Source organism: Pseudopipra pipra, chromosome 6 (assembly GCF_036250125.1).
Source record: "Pseudopipra pipra isolate bDixPip1 chromosome 6, bDixPip1.hap1, whole genome shotgun sequence".
Classification (NCBI taxonomy): domain Eukaryota; kingdom Metazoa; phylum Chordata; class Aves; order Passeriformes; family Pipridae; genus Pseudopipra; species Pseudopipra pipra.
This window is the reverse complement of record NC_087554.1, coordinates 3,527,758-3,552,709: the sequence shown is the minus strand read 5'-3', so window position 1 is coordinate 3,552,709 and position 24,952 is coordinate 3,527,758. Positions and strand designations below refer to the sequence as shown.

Genomic DNA, 24,952 nt, shown 5'->3' with positions numbered 1-24,952 from the left:
CGAAGCAGAGAGGGAGTTAACACTATAAACCTCATGGTTTTGGGTTTTGTTAATCAAATGCTTGCATAGCCATAGAAATGTCAATTGCAACATTAAACTCTTTAATTAAGCTATTTATTTTGCTAATCTGCATTCTAATACAAGGTTGTCCTTTTTTAGATCATACTCCTGTACTAAGTCTTACGTTAAGGTTTGGTTCATAAAAGTGTATTTGTCATTATCAAGTTTTCTAAATTAAATATGAAGCAAACACTTCAAATTAATTTTTTTTTCCCAACTGATTTATTGTCCTGTTCACGTTTCCTTGCTTGCTTAGTGCTTAACAAAATTCAATGATCTAAACACTTTGCACCTGAATTTCACTGGATTATCAACCGCTACTTTTGTATTCTGTCAGGTGAAAGAAGGATTTACTGCTTTACAGCAGAAGCAGAAGTCTTCTCCCGTGACTGTAACTCCAGCAAGAAGTGAAAAAGCACCCAGAGATGAGGACAGCTCTGCTCTTCAGAACTCCATTGTACAAAACCAAATAGAGACTGAGAAATTCCTGAATTTGGAGATACTTCATTCAGCAAGAAAACGAAAATATGAAGAAGGCCAGTGAAAATGAGTGTCAGGAGATAAGCATGTCTTTTAGGCATAGCCAGATCACTTACCTAAACCACATTTGTAGAGGTATTCCTATAGAATATGGTATATATGTGTACTTTCACGTTTAATACAGCATATAAACATTTCTTTTGTTCAAAAATTGATACAGTTCCTACTAATTATGTTAGTTCTGTTTCTGCAATCAAATTCAAGTTACTATTGGCTTTGCCCAAAGTTAAAAAGTTCCTAAGTTAATGTTTTAATATATGTTAAGTAAAATTAAATGACTGCTTAACTGTACCCTTTTCCTGTTGAGCAGAAGTTTTGGCTGAAATAGTTCAATACATTTTCTCTGCCAGACTGCTCAGTTTTCAAGCAAGATCACATTCAACTGTTTCAGAATACAGTGGTTTCTACACTTACAACTAATTCCAGCAGTTCTGAGTGGCAGAAGAACAGAAAACTCTTCTGCTTACCTTTACTGCCAAATTATTTAAGCATATCTGTCCTAGTAGATTCTGTATCAATAAGGTTTCTTTCAACACTGAAGCACCAGGTATGATTACAGAGATAAGGCAGCAGATCTGGCTTCATAAAGCTTCACTTCTAACTGGGTCACTGTAGTGGGTTTCTCCTCCCTTGGAAGGGAAATTTTCTCTTACTTTACAATTACTTGCACTACATTTTTTGGACCTCCCTCCCTTCCTTCCCACGACTCTTGCAAAGAAAGATCCTCATACTGTAAACCTAAACATGAACAAAAGAACCAATATTGCCAGTTTGTTGCTGCTAATTATGTAAGAAAATCAACAGAAGATATTTTCCCATGGTAGTTTTATTGCCTTTTTGTGTTGCAATTTAAAATATTTAGCTTGTTTAAACCAATTGCATACATTTTTTAGAAACATTTCACAAATTGTCAAAGTTTTGAATAAAATTCCTCTATACTGATATTACTAGGTCAAAAAAAATTCTTAGGTGTCTGAGAGACTGAGGAGACTGTTTTTCACTTGATTCAGATTTTGTTTCCAGGTGTTTAGAGTGTCATACAATTGCTGCCACTGCTGCTTTCCAAAAGTCCGATGTGTGCTGTGACTAGAGAAGTAAAACAAAATTGGAAGATGATTACAAGATGTCACACTCACCTCATAATTCTTTTACAGCATTACTTCACTCTCACAAGCAAATGGGAAAATTTTTATTTTCTCTACAGAAAAGGCTTCCCTTTACCAGTTAAGAGAATTCTGTAGCCTTCCCAAATATTTAAAGCAACAACAGTCATTAGTATTCTTGTCACTATTAGGTCATTAAATGAAATGTGCTGGAAAGTAGGACTCTTTCATTAAATAAGCTAATCACATTCAGTGTGAGCTTTAATAAAATTATGATAAATAGCAACTATTTAACTACCAGCAATTGATAGGAACAATACCTGGCTCCTAGTTAAAATATTCTACAAATGTAAGTGAAATAATTAGAACATACTAAGTTCTGCAAAATGCTGTGAAGAATTAAGTCTTACCTGACAACTACTTTCCTCTGTGTCTGATCTATTTTGCAGTACACCATCTTTGTCTTTACAGCTGCAAAAAACCAGTGCTGTTTTAAGAAACGTTTTCATGATAGTGCAAAGGTATTAAACGTCATAAAAGACTGTTCAAAATTAGATCAATACAAACATAAGAACATGGCAGTTCCCTTAATATGTTTTACTGTTGGTTTTAACAGCCTAGCAGGGCAGAAAAGCAAAATGATGTAACAAGATGAAGGTCACGCACGAATCCTATTGTTTTGTGCCAGTCTATTAAAGCAATATCCTGTACAGTTTTTATGAACTTCTCTCCCCTACAAACACATCCTGTTTTAATGACAGCAAACAAAACCAGATGACAAATTAAACCTGCAAACAATTTATTAGTTCTGTAAAGAATCACATGAGATGCGGTTCCCGTCACCGAGAAGAAAAACACTGTTTAAGACCCAGCAGCAGCTAGGCATGTCTTTAAGCACGAAGCTGTGCAGCAATATCATGTAAAAAAGACAGAAAAATTAATATTTTTTCTGAATATTTCACATTAGCTTAGGAGACTCTAAGAGGTGTTGTGCCTGAGCAGTGTGTGAAGGGTGGTACTGCAGTTCTTACCGTCGATAACGAACGCTTCGACATCATCAGCTCCGATCTGAAGTTCCTGTTGCATTGTGTCAAAAGAGATTTCTTTATTCTCTACAGCCATCCCCATGAAAGTAAGTAGCCTCATTTTTGCCATATTGTGTTCGTGCAACAAGCCTGAGTAAAAGTGTTGATAGTTTAATTAATTGTAGTTCATATCAATAATTTGCTTTCCATGCTATTTTTACTATAAAACTTCCAATAATTTATTTCATATCAATAAATATTCCACCTTTCCTTATCAACAGGGTTTTTGAGGTAAAATATCAAATCCTGCGTTTTCCTGTCTTTTGCTAAAATAGCTGTTTTAGTTGTGAATTCATCAAGACTCAGTCATTTTCAGTAAAAAAGTGTTATCTACAAAAGTGAAGCACATAGGGGGTTTTTTGAGCAGTAAAAACATCACCTTAAGAGAATTTTAGGTGGTGAGCATGCAAGTGAATTTTTCAGTTGCATCACCTGGAAGAACAACAATGCAACAACAAATGGAGAGTACATGGCTGGTAATGTCAAAACCTTCCTTCAGCCTCACCACTCACTCTCATGTAGTTTCTGGAAAATAAACCTCTCACAGTAATGGTTTAGGAACATAACATTGTGGTGCCAGAAGAATGTGTTTTGGTACTGAATTAACTCTCTGTACCACAGCAAAGCCAACATCACGAGCCCCATATGTGCTTACAGCATCCACTGTGGCAAAGGAAAGTGCTCTCCAAAACCAGCAGAACAGATACTGAAGTCAGGGTACATCTTTTACATGATGTTGCATGAATGGCAACACAAGGAATTGAGCCAAGGGCTTGCACATCTAAATCAGAGACCATTTTCTTGGAAAAAAGTCCAAGTCGGCCAAAAGACATTGAGATGAAACAAGGCATTTCTTAATCCTGAGTTCCATGAGGTACCAACTAAGACTCTGTGGAAGCTTCTTTAAAATGAGTGTCACTCATTATGTTCCAGAATGACCTTATAAACATCCACATTGCTTCAGTAAATATTTAAGTTTGGAATTTATAACACCCATGCACTAACAGGAAAGCACATTAGTGCAGGGCATCATGTTGTGTTAATTAGCTGTAATTATGATGCAGGTTCCCTGTTTGGCAACGATTCAACAAAAATCACCATAATTCATACGAACGAGGAGCACCAGCAACTATACCTAACTGGGTTTAATGGAACTCTACAAGCATCAAAAAATCAATTAGCACACATTAACCCTAATTAACAAATGCAAATGAGATGCTGATTAACTTTCCGAAAAAGACTGCTGATAATACCAGATTAACTGTGGCCATGTTAGGGCGATTCAGTTGACACAGATAATGCTACTGCTGGCCCAAGTTGTCAGCATTAATAAAACAACAAATTGTAACAAACTGATGCCACCTGTAGGAGCCTTTGCTTGCAGGGCTTTTGTGGGCCAGTTGTAACTGGTCCTGATCCAGGAAAGGTTACAACTACACCACTGAAATCCTATCATTAAATACCCTTTATTTTAAAGCCTGGTATCTTGGCAAGTAATTTAAAAGAAAGAAAAAAATCTGTAAGGCATGGTTAAAAATTCGGGACCAGATTGTTTTTGAATGCCTCGTCTAATAAGTGCGTTGTTGTGCCCACCAAACTGCCCTTGTTTTTCAAAGGCTTGGCTGAACCGCTCAGTTCCCAGCAGTACCATCTGTGCTGCCCCCGAGTCTCTGCCTGTCCACTGCTCAAAGACACACAGAATTTCTGAGTACACCATATAAAGCAGGTAAGAAATCAAGGCAAGTGGAAGACAAGACTGTCTTTCAAAACAGTTACACAGATATTTAAGGATTTTACTAAGATTCTGTGAGTCGCAGATATATTTAGAGTTCACACACCATGAATTCACAGAGGGAAACATAAACAGGGAGGCAAAGCAAAAGAAATCATGACTGTTGTGTATGATACAATTAATGCTACATATGTCTGTAGTTAATCTTCCATAAATTTATTCAAATGTTAGTGTAACATTCAGCAAATACTTCTGTGGACAAATAACTAACAGATAAGCCATCTCAATACACAAAAATAATTACAATATAAAACCTGCTTTCCCCTGAGAGAGAAAAAGCATAAGATGTCTGCACAACTAATGTTTAAGTACATGTGACAGAAAGTACACTAACCCTATATACATATTTACAAGCTACCAAAAACTTGCTGCTAATTTTATCCACCAAAAATCTCACTGATATTTCCATCATTTTAATCCCCAAAGTACCACCATTTTAAGCCTTGGAGGGTAATTATTCTCAAAATTGTATCACACTCCATTAAACAAAATAATGCATGTGTTAAAAGGCTGCAGTAAACTCTGTTTTATCAAAACTATGCCTTTCCTCAAATGCATTCAGCCAATGCTCAAGTGTCATTTCAAAATCAAAATTATAAAAAAAAAATCGTATTTTTATGGAAACATTTATTCATTACCAATATGTCAAAACCTTAATGCAGTAATAAAAAAATCTGCATCATTGAGCAATTTCTGCATTGTCACTGACCCCTGTCCTAAAAAGCTGGAATATAAAAAACGTAATTTTAATGCATGCAATAGCTTATGAACCAGTGCTCCTTTGAAACAGTCAATTACACATCAACGGGGGAGTGTCAAAGTGTTAATTACTACTCCTTTTTTCCACAGTGTGTAAATAAAGAGGGTGCTGACATTAACATTCCATCACATTGCTTCATGTGATGAAACAAATTAACTGGGACAGACTGTGGCTTGCCAGGTCTAATGCATCAGCACATGCAGACACACACACACACACAGTTTGCATGTTTTAGCTCACTGTTCAGCAGAAGTATTTGCTGTTATATAAAGTTATTCATCATAAAAAAAAAAATAGAACAAGCTGGTGGTTTACTCAATAATGTTGTGATCTCAATCCTAGCCCAGAGTATGAATGCACTAAAACTCCCCTCCTGAAAGCTTTAAGAGAAAAAACAGTGGGTAGAAGCACAGTTCTCTTCCAAACCCATAAACCAGCTTGGTTTAGTAGAACAAACCACAGTTAGATGGTTCAATTATGATCTAGCAGAGATTACAGTCTACAAACTCTAATCCATTCTTACAAACTCCTATTACATTTCCTTGGCTTCAATAGATGGGCTCAAAGTGAAGCACTCTGTGACTTCCATATCTTAAGCCACATAAATAGTCAGAAATGTAATGATCTGAAAACTTACCAAGGGAGTCAATGAAGTCTTTGTTGTTCTGATAAAACTTGACATAGGATGCTAGTTTAGCACTTACAAAAATTGTCAAAAGCTAGAAGATGGAAAACAAAATAGAAGAACAGTTTAAATATTTATCTTAGTTTCCCTCCCTACAGGCTGGACAGATATAAACTACTGGTAATTGAACACAAGAATAAACTGTCTGGAGCTAAAATTCTGTCTCCAATAGCTGTGGACAATCTGTACTGAGCTTAGTTCCTTTTCTCAGACTTGAAAGGCAGATTTTGTACAGAACTCATGTGAGGGCAGGACTTGTAAATGAGTTTCTGAAACTTTGAAAGGAAACATTCACATGCAATTTTCAGTTCTGAAGACATTAAAAGAAATAGCACATGGCAGCTCAGGATTACTGACAAAGATATAACTATCCCAATGGATTTCGAAAGACACTAATAAAACAAAGCACTCTACAGGTATAAAACCATCTTGCTAAAAACAAAGTTACTTACATCGTGAATGAGTTCCCCTTCCAAAAATTTGACTGGTTTTAAGGCAAGAAGATGATCAAAGAGAAAGGTATTTGGATCCTTCAATGCTCGTACAATACATCTAATTAGAAAAGGAAAATGGTTACTTTTACAGCAATACATATTTTTATGACTAAGTGCAATTCAATTTGTTGTTCCTTGCTTTCTAGGAAACACCCAAGGGTTTTCAACTGGTCTTAAATATAAGACATGTCACATTCCAATTTTAATCTTCTTTTTATAGATGGAAAAAAGCAAGGAACAGAAAGCATTAAGTAATTTGCCCACAAATGAAATGTGCCAGGTGGTAACACCACAGATTCACCCTACGGCTTCCATCTATGCATTTATTTCCAGCCCAGCCTTCATTCCTAGAGGCATTTTTACCATCCTCCAAAAATTTCATAGAATTAAGTTGTTTAGGAAGATTAATTATACTTGAATATGTGACCCCAACACCAAACAGTGCAAGGCCTATGATTTATTAGTTGCAGCTCCAGCCTACAAACAGCCCTGTGTGTTTCTAGGATGCCAGATGAAAGCTTTTGTCAGCAGCACATCAGAGGCCTTGGTGCTCCACTCCTGATGGCCCAACCCACAGCCCTTCCACACATGGAACATCAGGAGGACCCAAGGAGAAGCCACGCTCTGCCTGGACACAGCACGACACCAGCTCTGGGCACACGTGTCCCTTCAGATGGGACAGCCCCAGGTCACTGCAGGGGACCCAGTGAAGTTCTCACTTATGCACAGACACTCAAATTTTCAAAAGGATTCATCCTGATTTTCCTCCATGGTTAAGGATAAACAACTCCCTTGAGAACTACTGGCTGTACATACCTGGCAGAGCTACACAACTTATTAAAAAACTAATCTCTAAGGAAAATCATGACTGATAGAACATCAAAATACAAGCTTTTACTCATTTTAGCCAGCAGGGAAATTACAGTTCTGAATCAATTTAGTACAGCTTGTCCAACAAGTAAGTTTATTTCTGTGCAGTTCACATCCTTCATACTTGCCCATAGAGAAGAGAGCAAGAATGTCTTTCCAACAGAAAGTTCTATTTGAAAAGAAAACTCAAGTTTAGATAATAAAACATGCAGTAAGCAAAAAATCTGAAATAAAGGATACCAGTTCAAACTTTGATTGCACAGTTGATGTAAACAAAGTCCTTACCCAAGGCTGATCTCTCTCAGCAGTGACCAGAAATGCTCCTGTACACTTGCACACTGCAGTAAACCTGGCTCTGCCCACAAACCACCACACCTCTGCAGACTGCACAGGTTAACTCTTGATTGAGTCAGCAGTGCTACAGAACAGAGGCTGAGGCAGGGCCTTTGCCTGCCAGGCCATTCAGGCAATCAAAATAGTTTGTCAGTTGAGAAAAAACTACTTTTAAGGAAACTGGGGAGGTCAGTATTACCTGTGAGCATCAACTCTAGCCTGGGAAGCATTGTCCTCTGTGTAACTTCCCAGTAGCTCCACCATTACTTTTGCTGCAGTGTCACTATAGGAAAAAAAAAATAAAGTTACCTCAAGATTGCTGAAAAAATAGTTCAAACGAGACACTCAAATATTTAAATAATTCCATTATGATGTTATAGGTCAAATTAAATTACACTTGAAAAAGATGTAGATGATTCATTTTGATTCTAGTGAAGAGAACAAATTAACTAGATGTATTCTTTTCAATTCTTGTTCTACAAAATGTTTATCTTCACCCTTCATTTCATTCTCTTAAATTGATAAATTAGCTGCTGGTTATGGAAAAAGCTTTCTGAGCTAGGAACAGCTTTATATGGTTCACTAGAATGCTCCTCTTATGCACATCTGGATTTAATCATTGCAGAATAAGTAGCGCTGCAAAGTTTATTTCAAATGTAAAATGGCACATCTTAAGGAATATTTATGGTCAGGAAAATGACTGTATAAGAGCTGCTTTCTTCTTTCACAGAATCTCTCTTCAAGTATTCAGAGTGGAGCTGCTCATTTTACTGACACAATTACACAGCCAGCAATTAAACTGGTTCAGGCTGCTGGGAAGCAAACAGCTTCCAACACTGCTCTGACAGACTGACTTTGGAAAAACAACTCATTCTCAGCCTTGTCTACCCAGATTATTTGGTAAACAACATCAGTGTTACTGCAAACCAGCTCTGAGACCGTTACAGTGTCATTTAACAGAGTTTGATTTATTTACCACTAACGAGGTCAGCAATTGCTGATGCTTTTTACAAAATTTTCAGCAAAAAACGTACACAATCTACGTGCTGTGTGTATACACACACAGAGCTACATCCTATTTCTCATGGAATTCTTGTTAACTCTTACAGTAGAAGGCTGTGTCAGTTCTTCTTACAGAGAACAGGTTTTGCTGATGCCGTGTCACTACCTCCTTTGAACAAGACAGGGTGTGGATGTGGATACGATCAAAACTCCACGTGAGAGCACTCAGTACTGTGAGCATGTGCTTTGCAGAAGTCTCCATGCACAGACACACTGGTGACTGCCCTCCTAAGAGGTACTTTCTCAGTGGGGGAAGGCTGGATACTACTCTCCAGAGTTGCAGTGTAAAGTGAAGCTCTTCCCCTCAAAGTAGCTCATTTGCAGACACAGCAAATTTTTCCTACGTGGTCTAAAAGCATAGACAATTTTCCTTAAAACAAACAAACTGCAAGACTAAAGTTTTTCAATTCACTTTAATTACTTAAGTTAATGGCATAAACTGCACAGGGAAGGAGCACAAAAACACAACACACCCAATATGTTCTGTGCTGTGACAGAGGTTTAACCAATACAGCAGCACAGGTCTGAATGGTTTCTGCAGTACAATAACACTATCTTTATATGGGTATTTATTTCAAATCTCACCATACTAATGTCTGACAACCACTCTCTAGGGAGAGGTTTGTTCTCTTAGAGAATTTACCAGATCTCAGAGATGTGCACTACAAATATTAACACATCATGAGCACTATAAAATCTGAATGTCCACTGAATGATGACAGTTTGTGCCCAAGGCAGGGGAATTTTCTATAGGTCCCAGAACATTCCAGAACCACGTTCAGGGATGTAAGCTTGAATGAAATATTTGTTTTAAAACTCCAGCAAGAGGTCAGCTTATGTTTTGTCACGGCAACCAGTACTATGTAGAGGAATTGACAGCTCTATATCAGTGAAAAAAAAAATCACTTAGACAGCTTTACATATGAGAGAAGCATTTACATATAAGTAGTCTATGACAGACTATGATTTTAGCACTGGTGAAATCAGCACTAGATGTTCCAGTGGAGAGAAAGGACTAGTTTAATACAGACATGGTATAGACATTTAAACAAAGAATCTCAGCTCATGTGCTATTCAACCTAACAATACACAACTCTTTATTTAACAGAAGCTTCCAGTAGTTGTTCTAGTACACTTCAGACCTATATTACAGTTTTCTGGAGCTTTTCCTCTCCTAATCTTCCCCTTAGGAGCAAAAATTGAAAACTATCACTTAACTAATTTCAAATAGTATTTGCAACACCCCCTCCTTCTTTTTTTTTGAAGTGGGGAAGCAGTGGAGTCTTTCACTTGTATCTCTAGGAAACATCAGAAGGCTACAAGACAATCACTCCCAAACTTCCTGTGCTAAATTTTTGTGAGCCTCAGCAAATATGGCAGGCCTTTAGTCTTACTCATTCTATTCAGTCTCAGGTTACTACCATAAATAAGGACTAATACAGATCACTATTTTACTAAAAGCTCATTGCTAAATATGTTTCACCTAACATGCAAATGTGAACATTTTTTCTAGCATTTACAAAAGTGCTCTTGGCTCCCCTTGCCATCTAGATGCATAAACTGACAAAAAGCCAGTGAGAATTAAAGAGTGATGGGAGAGAAAAGGAAGGAAAAAAAACCCACAACAAAACATTCAGAGACGTAGTAGGATGTTGGGAGTCCCACTACATTACCTGATATTAAATGGAACTAAAATTAAATGAAACAATTACTTTGCAGGTGCCTGACATGCTGAGCTTTTTGCTACAGGTATGAATAACCAGACTTGCCAGACCTGTTTGAATTTAACTTGGGCAGGACTAATGCTGCTCTGAATCCTGCCAGGTCAAAGGCAGAGACCAGCTGGAAGCTGCATCAGGCTGGCTGGAAAAGATTTGATACAACAAGCTTTCACCTGACACCACAGGAAGAGGGATACCACACATAACATCTGCATTCAGGAGCTACCCATCTATAAACTACCAACTTATCCACTGGGAGACAGTTTATCAGCTATGAAAAACCGTCTCTTTGCCATACTGAGCAAAGTTTAAACATAAACAAACAAAAAAATTCATTTGTATTCAATAACGCCGTTATTTTCCCTTGATTATAAAATCAACGTGATAACTGAGACATGATTTTTATTTCTTATTTTTCAGTTCCCACTTATCTTCCCATACCGCTAGATAGAGCAACATTCCTCAGTGCTACAGCTGGAATGCTGCTGTGAGTTTCCCATACTATTGCAAACACTGCCCACTGATCCAAGAGAGTGAACCAGGTCAAAGGTGCCAGGGTCACTTCTTGTTTTCTTTTCTGGAGAGAAGAGCAAGCGCTCTGAAACACTGCTCTGTTCAGTGCACAGCTTGCTGCAACTGATGGTAAGGACATGGAGTGAGGGAGTAATGTCTTACAGGGTTTGGGGAAGGTTTTAATGCCTAACTTAAAAATATCACCTATGATTGGTGAGCAAAAACCATTTAGTAGCAAGGTTACAAGGCAGCAGTGGAAACAAAACCTAGAAGTTTAATCCACTGATTTGACAGCAACACTAGCTAAACATAGTTAGCTCTTGGTTATGGGAGTTAAACTAGTTAAAACCTCACAATAAATCAACAGAATGAGAAATTTTTAAAAGAGTAGGAGCATTATCAGTGTAATATTTCTGAAACAAAGTAAGCACCAAGCCGTGGCTGAGATCTGTGATTAACATTTCTGAGTTTATTTTGGCCATCTGAGATCTGCCATACGGTTCTATCCACACAAGAGCATTTTAATGTTACCAACAGGAATTCACAGTAATGCAGCTGACAGTGTAACTACTCCGTGAGGATTAATCACCCCTAAACTGAGGTTAGTTAAAGATGATCCTGCTGTGCTGATGCAGCATTTCCAGGCTAATTTCAGCAGGCCAGAATAAGCCAACTTGTCTGACAGAAGGAACTCTTCTCCACCTGTGACAGCTTCACACTTGCCTTTTCTAACCCCTAGCAAGGTCATGTCCCCAGCCCAACCCACTGTGCAGTCACACAGATGCTACACCAGCACAAACACAGGTACTGGCAGCAGGAGGGGACAGGCAGGAACAGAAGGACAGGACAGAACCCCTTCCTTCTGCAGCAGCACAAGGTTATGCAAATGTAGGAAATGCAAGCCCAGTTCTGGTACCAATGTGAGCCAGCAGTGGAGAGGTCCTGGTGCTGCCTCGCTACAAACATCGAAAAAACCTAGAAAAGTAACTCAGAAAACAGACTGAAAGGGAAGGGCAGGGGGAAGCAACACACACACCACATCCCCATCCCAAACTACAGGGACAGTTTAGATAGGCTCCAACTTTTGTGGAACTACATGCTGACACTACTGGATCCCAGCCCATGTGTGCAGCCCTGGCCAAAGCAGTCAATACACTTATCACATCTGTAAGATAAACTGATGACAGCCCTCACTTAAGGCTTGCATTAATTTACAGGCACGACACACACAGGATTACTTTACATGCCAGAAGACAGTGGTCTGCCAAGTTTGTTAGATCAAAGATGATCCAGGATAATAATTCAAAATGGCCAAGCAGGTATTCTGTGGACATTAATTTCCATGACTAGTGGAAAGCTCTGTCCTAAAGGTAATGTTTACTTAAAAAGACTGATTCTGTTTGCTGTGATTGATAAGCCTCCCCACATCATTAAGTAAGAGATAGCACTACCATGCACTAAAATGTCAGAAGTGCAATTAAATAATAAACTTGGCATTATGCTACAATGCTCTAAGATTAGTATTTACAGAAAGGAATAGTGTTATTTTGTGAGTCTGTAGTTTGCAGCTAATTCCCCACTAACTTTAATTTTCTTGGGAATACTGGTTTAATATAAGACTGCTTAAAAACACCAAAAAAACCCCACCCGAGTATATTTGGACTGAATTATCAGTAAAGGTTAATTTTAAAAGTGGTGTGAGAAACACTTTCCTTATAGATCACCTATAGTACATCAACTTATAATACACAGTTATCTAGTATCTATGACTTGTCTTTTATACCTTTTCTTGCAGTCTACTAGGACATCATAGAGCAGTCTCAGCAGAGTATGCTTTTTCTCTGTGGCCAGATTCCAGTCAGAAATCCATTTTCGGACCTAGGCAGAATACAAATGAAAGAGAAGCATTGGGGTAAAGACTAAAATAACACTGTTAATATTTTTCATTTTCTCTCCACTAGAAAAGGATTGTAAAGTTTCATGCATAGGGATTTCTCTTTTAGGTCCTCTGAGTCTCAGGCTCTCCAGAGAAAACTCTGGAAGTTTTCCTGTGAGAGGCCAAAAGTCTGTGCTCTCCATGTTACTTCCCAAATAAAGATGAGTGATTCTCATACATGTTGATTCCAAAGCAAGAGACGAGAACTTGACTGCTCACTCCTGATCAAAGCTCCTCAGTGTGATTTCTATCACAGGAATCAAACAGACACACCTAACTACGATCAGCACCAGAAATGAGGAATAAATAGCAACTTCACTTCAATTCTGTAGCCAGGCCTTTAAAAGACAAATTCTGTATTCTGTGTTTCTTATTTAGAATCATAGAATGGTTTGGGTTGGAAGGAACCTGGAAGATCATCTAATTTCAAACCCCTGCCATGGGCAGGAATGCCACGCACTAGATTACGTTGCTCAGAGCCCCATCCAGCCTGGCCTTGGAACACTGCCAGGGATGGGGTATCCACAGCTTTTCTGGGCAACCTGTTCAGTGCTTCACTACCCTCACAGTCAAGAATTTATTCTTAACATCTAAAATCTTAATCTCTCGTCTTTTAGTTTAAAACCATTACCCCTTGCCCTATCACTATTTGCCCACGTCAAAAGTCGCCCTCCCTCTTTTTAATAAGCCCTCTTTAAAGTAGAAGGCCACAACAAGGGCACCCCAGAGCCTTCTCTTCTCCGGGCTGAACAACCCCAATTCTCTCATTCTTTCCTCGTAGGAGAGGTGTTGCATTTCCCTAATCAGCTTCCTGGCAACATCACTAGGCTCTGGCAGTGTGTAACAGAGACAGTCTGTATCAGCTCTGACTAACGTTCAGTGAGGTGCAACACAGTTAAGGCCTCAACTCAAAGGCCTTAACATGAATTACCTGATCTAGTTCAGTTGGAATGTACTGGATGGCACCACAGGACGAGGCCACTTTGAGAAGGCTGCAGTACACTGTGTACCTCACAGGAGTGTTCTTGTCCATGCCATGGAAGAGGTTGCTCAGGCTACACCACAGACAAGGAAAAACGGAGTTAAAGAGGTTTCAAAAAACATCACTGCAGTGCAGGTAAATGGTCCCATTAAGATACATGCTAGTACAGACAAAGCACACCTGGCTGCACCTTACAATCCTGATGAACTGTAACAGCTTCCAGTTTTGTAATTGTTTTCAGCCAAGAAGCTGAAAAACATGCATTTTAATCTTCTAACACCCAAGGAAAAAAACCTATCTATTGGTACTTCTATTTTATGATAAAGAAGGTAAAAAGAGAGTGCTTCCTGCAACAGAGAGACAGACACCCCACACTTTGATCTAAAGATATACAAGATAATCCTTCCTCTTTAGAGGCACAATTGCTTTGCAAGGGGCCATTGTCCCACATTCCTTTGTCCCACTTTCCTCTGTACAATACTTACAGCTGCAGTCTAAGAGATGGGCGCTCTCCTTCCCGAAATTTTACTAACTTCTCACACAGGTTTTCAATCAGTGCCTCTTGTTTGTCAGGTTCCAGGATAAGAAGCAAAGAGACTACACTGTTCATCACACTCTCAACATCTGCATAAAACAAAACAGAGAGCTGCTGAAAACTGCAAGCAACAGTTTTATCATCAGTAGGTACCTACTGCTGGAGAGTTACTTCTGCTATGAATGATGATTTTCCAACAACAAGAACTGTAAAAGAGAGAAAATGCCAAGATAACCAACCTGGATATTCATTAGAATGTACCAGAGATTTGGCTCAAGTGGTCTTAGACCAACACATCCCCATGTAAGAATTACCACTCTAAGGTCAACACCGAATGTGGTATTTGATATCACTCTTGCTCTGAATTCTGTTTACACATAAGAGAAATCAGAGGAGCTTCAGGTTTTGGTCTTAAAAACAGTGGCTTCCTCCTGCACATCCAGAAAACTGCCCAGAGTTCTACAGTGAAAATACTAACACCTAGTGCTCAACTACAGTAAAACATTCCACCAGCAGAAGGGATTCCCAGACCACAGGGAAAATGCCCACAGGAAGAATGAAGCATATTCAAAATCCTCCCTGGCTCCTGTTTTAAGTGTAGTGTTCCATCCTTCCCAAACAGAGCCAGACAGGTCTTGTGTTTCCTTCTCAGTCTGCCCAAATATCAGTCATACAAAGGATAAGAACAAAATTCATTACACATGGAATATACTTATTCCCCAAAATATGTGAGCATCAAAAAGCAGAGCAATAAGCTGCTCCAGTATTTCCTACTCATTTGCCTACAGTAAAAAGCAACATAAAAAATAACCTCAAGTTGTCCTTCTTAGATGAACCAAGCATTCTTTCAAACAACACATATTATTCATACTAGCAGTTGATTTGTCACATGTAAAAGTTTTAGATGGAATTTGCATATTGGTACAGAGCACAGCAAGCACAGTAAGATCACTGAAGGCCACTGCAGCATTATCAGTGTAATTAAAAAATATTAGCAGTTTCTAAGGATCTACAGCCCTAACTCAAAGAGTTACTGACTACTGAAAATCACAGTGCTTCAGACAATAATAATCATTTCATGTTTAGGACTTAAACTTTCTATTTACAGATATCCAGGCCTAATTTTTGTTGTTACTTTAATTTTTCTTGATCTGCAGCATCACAGCCACTATTTGACAGTGAGTCTTACTTTTATAATACTTTTTCTTTTCCAGAGAGAAAACCCTGTTTTACATAAACCTTGCTATGCCCTCAGGCATACAAGGCCCAGTCGAGCTCCATTTCTGACTTTCTTCAAAGGGCTCTGGATGTTTGGAGAAGGGAGGGGCAGCGAGTACATGCAAATTTTCCATGGTAACGATGGAAATAAGCAGTTCCAGTTTCATGAAGGTATATGGCTTGTGTATTAACACATGCTACACACTTCTAAACCCTGCCAGCTCTTACTGTTTGACAGCATTAGTGGTGATGTTCAGCAAAACCAACAAGACTCAAAGGGGCAAACCTTTGTCATCCTCTTTCAGGCACACATCACACACTTCAATGATCTGTGCCAAGTCCACATGGAGTCCACCTTCAGCGTTTTCTTCAGAGATTTCTGCTCCTTTGGATTTCAGGTAAGCTCGCAGTTCTGCAGCCTTAAAAAAAAAGGAAGACAATACAAAACAAAACAGTTGTTTTGTGAACAGCAAGGTCGAAGTAATTAAATTTCATACAGATTTTTGTTCTGCAACCAATCCTCTGCCCCCAGCACTCACTCACACTTCCTCTTACTGCTCCCTGCCACCCTGTACCCTACAACACTCCCTTTCCTTCACTTTAGGGTAGAACCCACAGACCAATTTGGTGCCAGATTGTAGCACTTGCTAGAGCTGGTTTGTCAGTGACTGAATAGGTCACACAACTGTTGGACTTTCTTATAGTGTGAAGGTGTCACTTACAACTGGTTCCTGCACAGCAGGCCTAGTAAGTTTTTGTGACAAAGATGCTTTCTTATGAATTTTTATTATCTTTTACTCCCTTTGAAAACTTTAAACAGTAAAACCCCTTAGTTGCTTCTTCACCAGAAATGGGAGTTATAAACCAGAAAAAGGGTATAAATTTTAGAGAGATCAGAACTTACAGTCTTCACACAACTTTAAAGACAGCTTCCAATTTATCACAGAACGGTTTGTGTTGGAAAGGGCCTTAAAGATCATCTTGTTCCAACCTCGCTGCCATGGACAGGGAACCTTCCAATAGACCAGGTTGCTCAGAGCCCCCTCCAACCTGGGCTTATAATGCTACAACCTGCCTTACACTGTTAGGATTTAAACCTGCACTAAGAAAACACCTTTTCCTCAGCGACATGCCTTTGCATTAGCTTCACAATCCACAGTTTCAGCAGCAAAACCATAACCCTTAAAAAACAACAGTTTGTTTTGTGTGAGGCCACGCAACCTTTGGCACAGGGCACCTCTGACCAGGATGCTGCTGTGATGACGACAAGTGTCATTTACATCCAGTTCAAAGCCAAACCATTACAGAACCATCAAATACAGCTAAATTAATGCTCTGGGACCCTTTGCTGCACCGAGGATGTTTCAAATCAACGACCTGATAGAGCTGTACCATTATGAGGAGAGGCTGAGGGAGCTGGGGCTGTTCAGCCTGGAGAAGAGGAGGCTCAGGGGAGACCCCATCACTCTCTACAACTCCCTGAAAGGAGGCTGTAGCCAGGTGGGGGTTGGTCTCTTTTCCCAGGCAACTATCAGCAAGACAAGAGAGCATGGTCTCAAGCTGTGCCAGGGGAGGTTTAGGTTAGATATTAGAAAGAATTTCTTTACAGAGAGCGTGGTCAGACATTGGAATGGGCTGCCCAGGGAAGTGGTGGATTCACCATCCCTGGAGATTTTTAAAAAGAGACTGGATGTAGCACTTAGTGCCATAGTCTAGTAACTGCAGCGGGGTTGGATCAAGGGTTGGACTTGATGATCTCGGAGGTCCCTTCCAACCCGGCTACGATTCTATGAAAAGTGGATGAAGGCTGTGTGTGCATTTCTTGCAGACTTCCAGCTGTGTGTATATACACCACCTCAAAGACACTGGCATCAACAAACCCGAAACTCCAAGGTCACAACAAAGAAGCAGCCTAAAGACAAAACTCCCAGTTCCCACGCCCGTAGCACCGAGAATCCCGCAACACCAAGGCGCGTAAGTAACGCCCATACGCGAACCGTCTTCTCTTAAATAAAAAGCAGCGGTGGGAGGGCTGAAAACAACACGATGAGCACTGAAGAGGGAGCAGCAAACACAGCAATTACGTTCAGTGTCTCTAAATCGCCCGTTTGATCTCGGTGGGGAAGAGCCCGGAGGAGCCCACGGAGTGCCCACGGCCCCAGCGGGGCAGCTCCCGCCGCCGCCGCCGCCCCCCGGCCCGGCGCGGCCCCCCCGGCCCGGCCCAGCCTTTGCCGCGGTGCGGGCGCTGACCTGATCCTCCTCGGTGATGTCGATGAAGGCCGGGACGCTCATGGCTCCGAGCACGCCGCGCTCCGGAAAGGCGGATCAGCTTCCGCCGCCGCGCCCGCCCGGCTCCCCTTCCGCTTCCCGCCGCCAGCGGGCGGGGCCGCCATCCCACCGCCGTCCCACCGCCGTCCCACCGCCATCCCACGGCCCTGCCCGGCCCGGCCCTGCCCCTGCTCCTGCCCCGTGCCCGGGCGGAGTCTGAACCTCGGGCTGCTGCGGCCCAGCCGCGGCACCCACTGCCCCCCTTCTCTCGTTAGCAGTTTAAGTGCGTTCCTAGTGTTTTTTCCTGGGACGGGATGAATAACAAGACTTCGTTTAGGCGTGTCGGGAGCGAAAGGCGGTCGGACCAGATGCCGGTCCCCTGATCATTACTTTGCCTCAGCCCCTGAGCTCGCACTTGCAGTTAAAAAGTGGCGAGCCGCCGCTCGGTGTTGCCGGTGTGTCCCACCTGTGTTCTCCCTAAAGAAATTTCCCGTTCGGCTCAGGAAGACCCCCACGAACATAGGTTGACTTTCCCCGTGTTGCAAAGGCTAAAATGAAAACAAAGAAAATTGTAAAATCGCTGAGGTCGGATCCAAGATCACCATGACCAAGCAGTGACCCAGCACTGCCGTGTTTACCTCTGAACCGTGTCCCCAGGCACCACATGCAGGTGTTTTTTGGACACTTCCAGTGATGGTGACTCCACCACTTCCCATTCCGGTACCTGGCCGCCCTTTCAGTGAAGAAGTGTTTCATAATATCCAATCTAAACCTGCCCTGGTGCAACTTGAGGCTGTTTCCTCTTGTCCTGCCCCCTGCTACCTGGGAGAAGAGGCAGACATCCACCTCACTGCCACCTCCTTCCAGGTTGTTGGTCACACCTCTCAGTGCCTTCCTGGTGTTGCCTCTGTTTAGCAAAGAGAGACTGCTCTGCTGTCAATGAAACACTCAGCCCCAGTTTTACCAGTGAGATTTGAGATATAAATATGGAAAGACAACTAAAAAGGGGCCATAAGCACAATACTTGGTGTTCTCAGTGGTTTGTATTTAGAAATTCAGAGACTCATCGAGTATCAACGACAGCCTTGGAGTTTTCAGAGGGGTTTGCCAATATATTGGAAGGTAACTAGAAAGAACTAGCAACTGATAATGAACGCAAGGTATCTATTTAAAAGGATTCCACTGCAGACAGTTGCTGTGCTTGAAAAGTATTTTTGTTGTCCTGGAAATTCCCTATGAAAATCTTCATCCCAGTGGCTGGTGGGTGGGAGTTCCACCCCTTCTGCAAAGGCTGAAAAGAATTAATTCTGCTGTGGAGTTGACGGGCAATTTGTAGGGATATAAAATCCCTACTCTGAGGGATATAAAAGCCACACTCTGAGGTTTGGGGGAATATGCAAAGGACAGCCTCTGCATCTCTTGGCTCTGTACTCTGACCTTTTCATGTTTGTATCAACGCTGACACGCAGAGTGTGATTCTATCCATAGCCTGTCTTTGTTTTGGATCCTCACACATTTGGGGGAATGTTTCTAATACTGGTTTTGTATAAAATATGTAGAAGATACTGAAAGCACTAGCAGTTTCAACCTTTTATCAATAAAGGCTGAATTAATTTTTAGTCCCATCACCTTATTATCATTATATCCACCATAGTTTGCAGAGATAAAAGTGTCTTTTAAAAGCTTCTTACGTTTCCTAAGTTAGTAAGACTGCTGTGCACAAACATCTTTTTTTTTTTTTAAATATAAACCTGACCAAATAATGACTAAACTTCTTTATTGAGTCTAATACCAGAGCAGGGGTAATGCCTGCTTCTGAGTTTCTACAGCACTGAGCACACTGAACCTTATAAAGGCCCACACTGCCTTTATTAAATGTCATGGCTCAAATTAGTTTTGATCATCTGTGTGGTTGTGTGACTTTTGAATAATAGTTCAACTTTTAATTTTTCTATCATCCAAATCCTGCCTAATTAATTTATTCTACTTTGGGCAGTATTTTAAAAATATTATCCTTACTGTAACTGATTAATTATCTTTACTAAGAGTGGTTTAAAACAGAATATTTTAATACTGTCTGATTGATAGACTTACAAGTATTTTGTATTTCACAGGTCAGCATTCTGGAAGTTACAGATAGATGTAGAGATAGGTCTCATCTTTATCTGATCTGGAAGGGGATCTGATTTTCAGAGAATGAGAGCTTGAGCATTTCTAAAGTGCAGGTGACTTTCATCTAGTACTGCTTAACATGGTCCTGTGAGAATAAAGGTGATTCAGGATCCAGCACCCTAGGAGGGAGAGAGATACATAGTACAATTTATTTGTACACATCTGTAGGAGACATTTCAGGTGCCGAAGTACATTCCTAACGCCAGTTTACATTCTGGAATATGCCTACATGCCTTCAAGCTGCCATGAATCTCCAATAGATCCCATACTGTGTCTGAGATTCCTCTGCAGATGCCTCAGACACGCCAGGGCATATAAATGTCCCAAGTCACACGGGGACCTCCCAGCCCCAGTGTCTCTTTTGTGTTTAGGTAGTGCACCCAGGCGGAGGTTTGTCATGTATTATTCTGAATGTACAAAAATAAAATAACCATTGATCACACTGGGTAGACAGGACATGACTCTAAAGAGCTCTGCTGAAATATCCACATATGGTCTGTTGCACGATACTTTATTTGTCCCAGAAGAATTAAGATGATAGATGGTAGCTGGGGTTTGAACTTGTGCATCAGGAAGGCCACTTTGAATATAAAGGGGGCAGTATGTGTTTTGTGAAACTACCGATGGAAAGAGGATGTAGTGGGGGAATGGGTTTCAGTTTTATTGGAATTATGACATTTCTGTGGAAACGAGGCAGTTGTTTATAGTCCTGTCTGCAGCTCGTGAAGCCAGTTCTGGAACGGGGCGTGGATGGGGTTAAAGCGCTGCCGAGGGAGCCAGAGGTCCCTGTGGAGGCTGCCGGGACTGGTGCTCCCAGTGCTCCCGGGATGGGGAGCCCCGGGGCAGGCAGGTCTGCAGGGAGGGGCGGGAGCGGCACCTCGGGGACACCCCGGAGCAGGAACCCAAAGGAGGTCACCACAACTGGCTAATGTGTGTTTGTCTGTGTGTGTCTGTAAACACATGGAGAAAGTCTTAAAACCCAGGCAAAGGATGAATTTTGGCTGGCACCCACCGTAACTTGTTTGGTTTCCTTTCTGTAGGCAAACCACAGAGAGAGAGGGAGCCTAAAGAAGTGATATTCCGCCCTGCGTGCTTTGAACGTGGTGACTGAAGAAAACAAAGTCCTTCAGGTGACACGTCTTTAAAAGCATTTTTAATGGAGGCTCTTTGAAATCAGCAGACAGCTTTTGAAAAGAAAGGGTTGAAGGCTGACTCAAGAAACTGAGCCTCTTTTGTTAAAAGCGTCGATGAAACAGATCTCCAGCACAGAAAAGAAATGCAGGCTTTATAATGGCATAATTTTTCCTCTTCGGATTTTTTTTTTTTCCTTACAGTTTTCTCTCTGTAGGCAGAGCTGAGAGCTGAGTTGTCTCTCTGGGAAGCTGTGTAAGGATAAGTGGAATTGCAGCCCCCTTTCCTCAGCGCAGTCCGTTTTGTGCTGAGTGCCCTCTGGAGGTCTTGGGCACGCAGTGACCCGGACGAATCCCGGGTACCGCGACTGTACCTGGGCTCTTCATGCCTCCTTCCTTCAAAGGTTTTCCCTCTCTTTTTTCCTCCTTTGGGAGAGTTGTTCTAGCCAACCTAGACGGGGTGGGGGGAGCACAGTTAAGTCAGCTATTACTTAAAGTCAGAATTATGGCCTATGAGTTACTCAGAAAAGGTAAAAAATAATTCAAAACTTTGTCCAAATTCCCACTCAGCCAAACTAAATCTGTTTCGTATTTAGGAGCTTTGATTAGCTTTATCAATGCATGGAAATGTGCTTCTTACTTATGTTTCTGGTTTTTCCCTAGATCTCTCTGGGACTAAAGGGAAACTGCTAAAATACCCTTTGAGCCTCTTCTTGCAAGACATATCAGAGATCTCAGGGGAAGCTTGTTGTCCTTCTTCTTCCAGCCAAGTTCCATAGTCAGAGGAACTCTGGATAACTTCTGTAAGTATAGTAACTTTTGGGTTTTTATCTGATTTTCTTGTAATTTGTAAATTCTCTACTTTTGTCCACTTACTCCAGTTCCCCTAACTGTAGAGTTAAAAAAAACTCCTGCACTCATCCTGACCAACATGCTCTCTTCATTCAAAATATGTAGTAAAATTTTTGAGTTGAAGAAGCAAACTTCAATATTGCATTATTATTAATAATATTGGGTTCTGACATGGAGTTTTGCCTTTGAAAAGTATTTAGCAATATATTTTTTTTTGACTCTTGATGCACTTATTTTGCTGCTAGTGTAGCAGGTGTTTTTCTTAACCATTTTTAAGGAGAAATCCTAAGTTTAGAGGAAATGAGCACTCAATTATTTAAATTTCCTGAGATTAGAGGAAGAACACTTTGCCAAACAATGCCTCTTCACTTCAAAACCTCTCCCCATAAATTATGTTAGGAGATCTTATTAAAAGTCTGTAAAAATTTCCTATTAAAAATGGTTGATTGCAGTCCAGACCATCACAGCTTTAGTGCTTGCAGTGAAATACCACAGCTGTCGCAAAGAAATATATTGTGAGACAAAAGGTTTTGTTTCCTTAGTCATAAATTATTTTTGTGATATCTGAGGTAAGATAAAACTTTCACTTACGTTTGAGTGAAGGAAGATTCCAGTGATAACTTGTTCAAAAATCTATAAAAAGAATATAAGAATGTAGATCTAGATAGCAAATTAGAATCAGACTTCCTTTTTGTTTAAGGAAAGCAATTATTTCTGAAGTCAGTGAAGATTATAACCAGGGATAATGGCATAACTTTGCAAAGCACAGTGCCTTTATCTCAGTAGAACCTGAAGTTTAAACTTTCAAGTCTGACCTTTGAGAACTATACAATAGAAACCTCTAGTGTTGAACAGTTTTTAAACCAAAGTTAAAAAATAGTAAGTACTCTCTTTACTGATTATACTATGTTATATTATATTATGCTATACACGTTATATTATATTACAATAAACCAAAAATTAGACTTTTTTATATTTTAAAAGAGTATCAAACAAATTGGTTTTGACCATACTTGTTTTTCTATCAGCAAATGAGTTTTCTGCTAAGGGATTCTGCAGAAACAGCAGCCCTTTAGAGAGGGAAGGGTTCAATGTACACTGAATAGACTGTGAAGTGTTTGCTGTCAGGACTGGATTCCAACTATGTTCATCCAGTCAAAGAGTAGAAGCATATTCCAGGTATGACCTGTGTATGTCATGAAAATGTGAAGTTACAGCATATATGCTAAAGATTATTTTTCAAAATAATTTGCCAAATAATTTTGAATGAAAGATAAGTTAGGGCATTCACTGTTTGCTCATCTGTCATTTCTTTATGCATAAAGGTCAAATTTCTCAGCCTCCTCCCCTGTTAGGGAGATTACTGAATAAAGAAACATAGTACAGGTGCTAGAGTTTGAGAGATCTTTTAGGTTATTTGTGGAAAAAACCCATATTCTTTTTCTGACTATCAACAGCATTTATAACTAAGCCAGTTCTCTTTATCCGATGCCATCACAAGAGTTTACTGGAATTTGTTTTTTTGCATATTTAAATCAGGAGTGTACAAAACAAAAACACAGGATGGCCTTCTCTTCTGCTGTGTAATTTAGAGAAATGGATATGCAGCCATGATCCCTTAATAGCCTCCTATTTTTTTCCCCTCTGAGTGACTTTTCTCATAAATTAAAATTCATCTTCATAGTGCTTTTTTATGGCAACATGTGCTCTGCATTCTTCAGGTCAAGCTTACTCAGACTGAAAGACCTATGAAGATCAGTATCTTTAGCATAAGGTCTAAAGCAAAATAATCAGCACTTGGGAATTATTTCCCTTGTGAGAATGAGGAAATATATTTCACATCCCATGTACCTGGGGCAGGGACAAGGTGAGTCAGGTTTTTGGGAGACCAGTGGAGATGAAGTGCCTCAGGCACACAATTCCATACTGGTCCAGCCATTTCCAAAGGGTGTGTGGAGCACCTGGGGGTCAGGGAGGAGAACCAAAAACCTCTGTAGTCATCTGTACCCCATTAGGGTCTAGTTCTGTGTTCTCACTCATGCTGAATGGTCTTTTACAAGTAATCCCACTGATGTCAGCAAGACTTTTCTGTAATAAAATGCTGTCTGACAAGAATATAGATATCAGAATCTGGCCCTCTGTGTACTAATTCCATTTTAATGAATACTTAAATGGAGTTATTATTAAAAAAGTCTATTTCCTAATATTCAATAAATCAAAACTATAAAATCAGTTTACCGGTTGTTGCCACTCTAGTCAAAGCCAGTTTCTCTCATATTGAAAATAATAGTACATACTGTCTCCATTCAGGAGAGATTAATTGTAATACTTTTATCTGCTTCATAAGATTTATTTCTAATAATGAAGAGCAGAGAAAAGTAGGGGAGCTTTAAACATTTATTGTTTTTATTAAAGCTCCATATATTCATGAGATGTTTCATAAACATGGAATTTGAGCTTAACGTGAGAAGCTTGTTTCATGAATGAGCAACTTCAAAACAGAATTTTTAAAAAACATTATCAATTTCTCTGATCATATCCCTTTAATTTTGTAAGATGGAGCCTTGGGCACTATGTGATAATGCTGAGATACACATTAAAAGCCTGCTAAGATTCTGTAGGCCTATCATCTGATGAATATTGTTAGAGCAGTATTGTGACGTATTGCTACTGGGGGAACTACCTGACATCAGTCCCCACTGTTGTGAAACACGGTGGGACTATATGGAAAAATATTTTGGATTTGAGGTGGTTTCTCCCTGCGTGTAGAAGAAGACAGATCTGCTTAACTTCCATGGTGACATTCACACCAAGGAGTAGGAAATTTGCTTATGGTGCTGT

At 40.2% G+C, this 24,952-nt stretch overlaps 3 protein-coding genes across 8 annotated transcripts in view; 2 read left to right on the top strand and 1 right to left on the bottom strand.

Moving 5' to 3' along the window:
• The window catches only part of CCDC73 (coiled-coil domain containing 73), a 77,916-nt gene extending 75,997 nt beyond the window's left edge, over positions 1-1,919 (top strand). For all 6 annotated transcript variants that reach the window (XM_064657058.1, XM_064657062.1, XM_064657059.1 and 3 more), the window contains one exon: positions 398-1,919. In XM_064657058.1, the coding sequence (XP_064513128.1) occupies positions 398-604 (207 nt within the window). In that variant the 3' untranslated portion in view covers positions 605-1,919. The remainder of the gene's footprint in view (positions 1-397) is intronic.
• Positions 1,434-18,071, bottom strand: EIF3M (eukaryotic translation initiation factor 3 subunit M). Its single transcript, XM_064657068.1, has 11 exons — positions 17,940-18,071; positions 15,976-16,108; positions 14,422-14,560; positions 13,886-14,009; positions 12,802-12,896; positions 7,922-8,005; positions 6,478-6,577; positions 5,978-6,059; positions 2,735-2,878; positions 2,114-2,174; positions 1,434-1,686 (listed from the first exon to the last, which is right to left on the bottom strand). The coding sequence occupies exons 1-11, from the start codon at positions 17,979-17,981 to the stop codon at positions 1,566-1,568; spliced, it is 1,125 nt and encodes a 374-aa protein (XP_064513138.1). The 5' UTR covers positions 17,982-18,071; the 3' UTR covers positions 1,434-1,565.
• Positions 18,072-18,186: 115 nt separating this feature from the next.
• The window catches only part of WT1 (WT1 transcription factor), an 88,346-nt gene continuing 81,580 nt past the window's right edge, over positions 18,187-24,952 (top strand). Inside the window, exons 1-3 of the mRNA XM_064657067.1 lie at positions 18,187-19,079; positions 21,170-21,259; positions 21,923-22,062. The gene's annotated coding sequence lies outside the window, so the exon portion shown is untranslated. The remainder of the gene's footprint in view (positions 19,080-21,169; positions 21,260-21,922; positions 22,063-24,952) is intronic.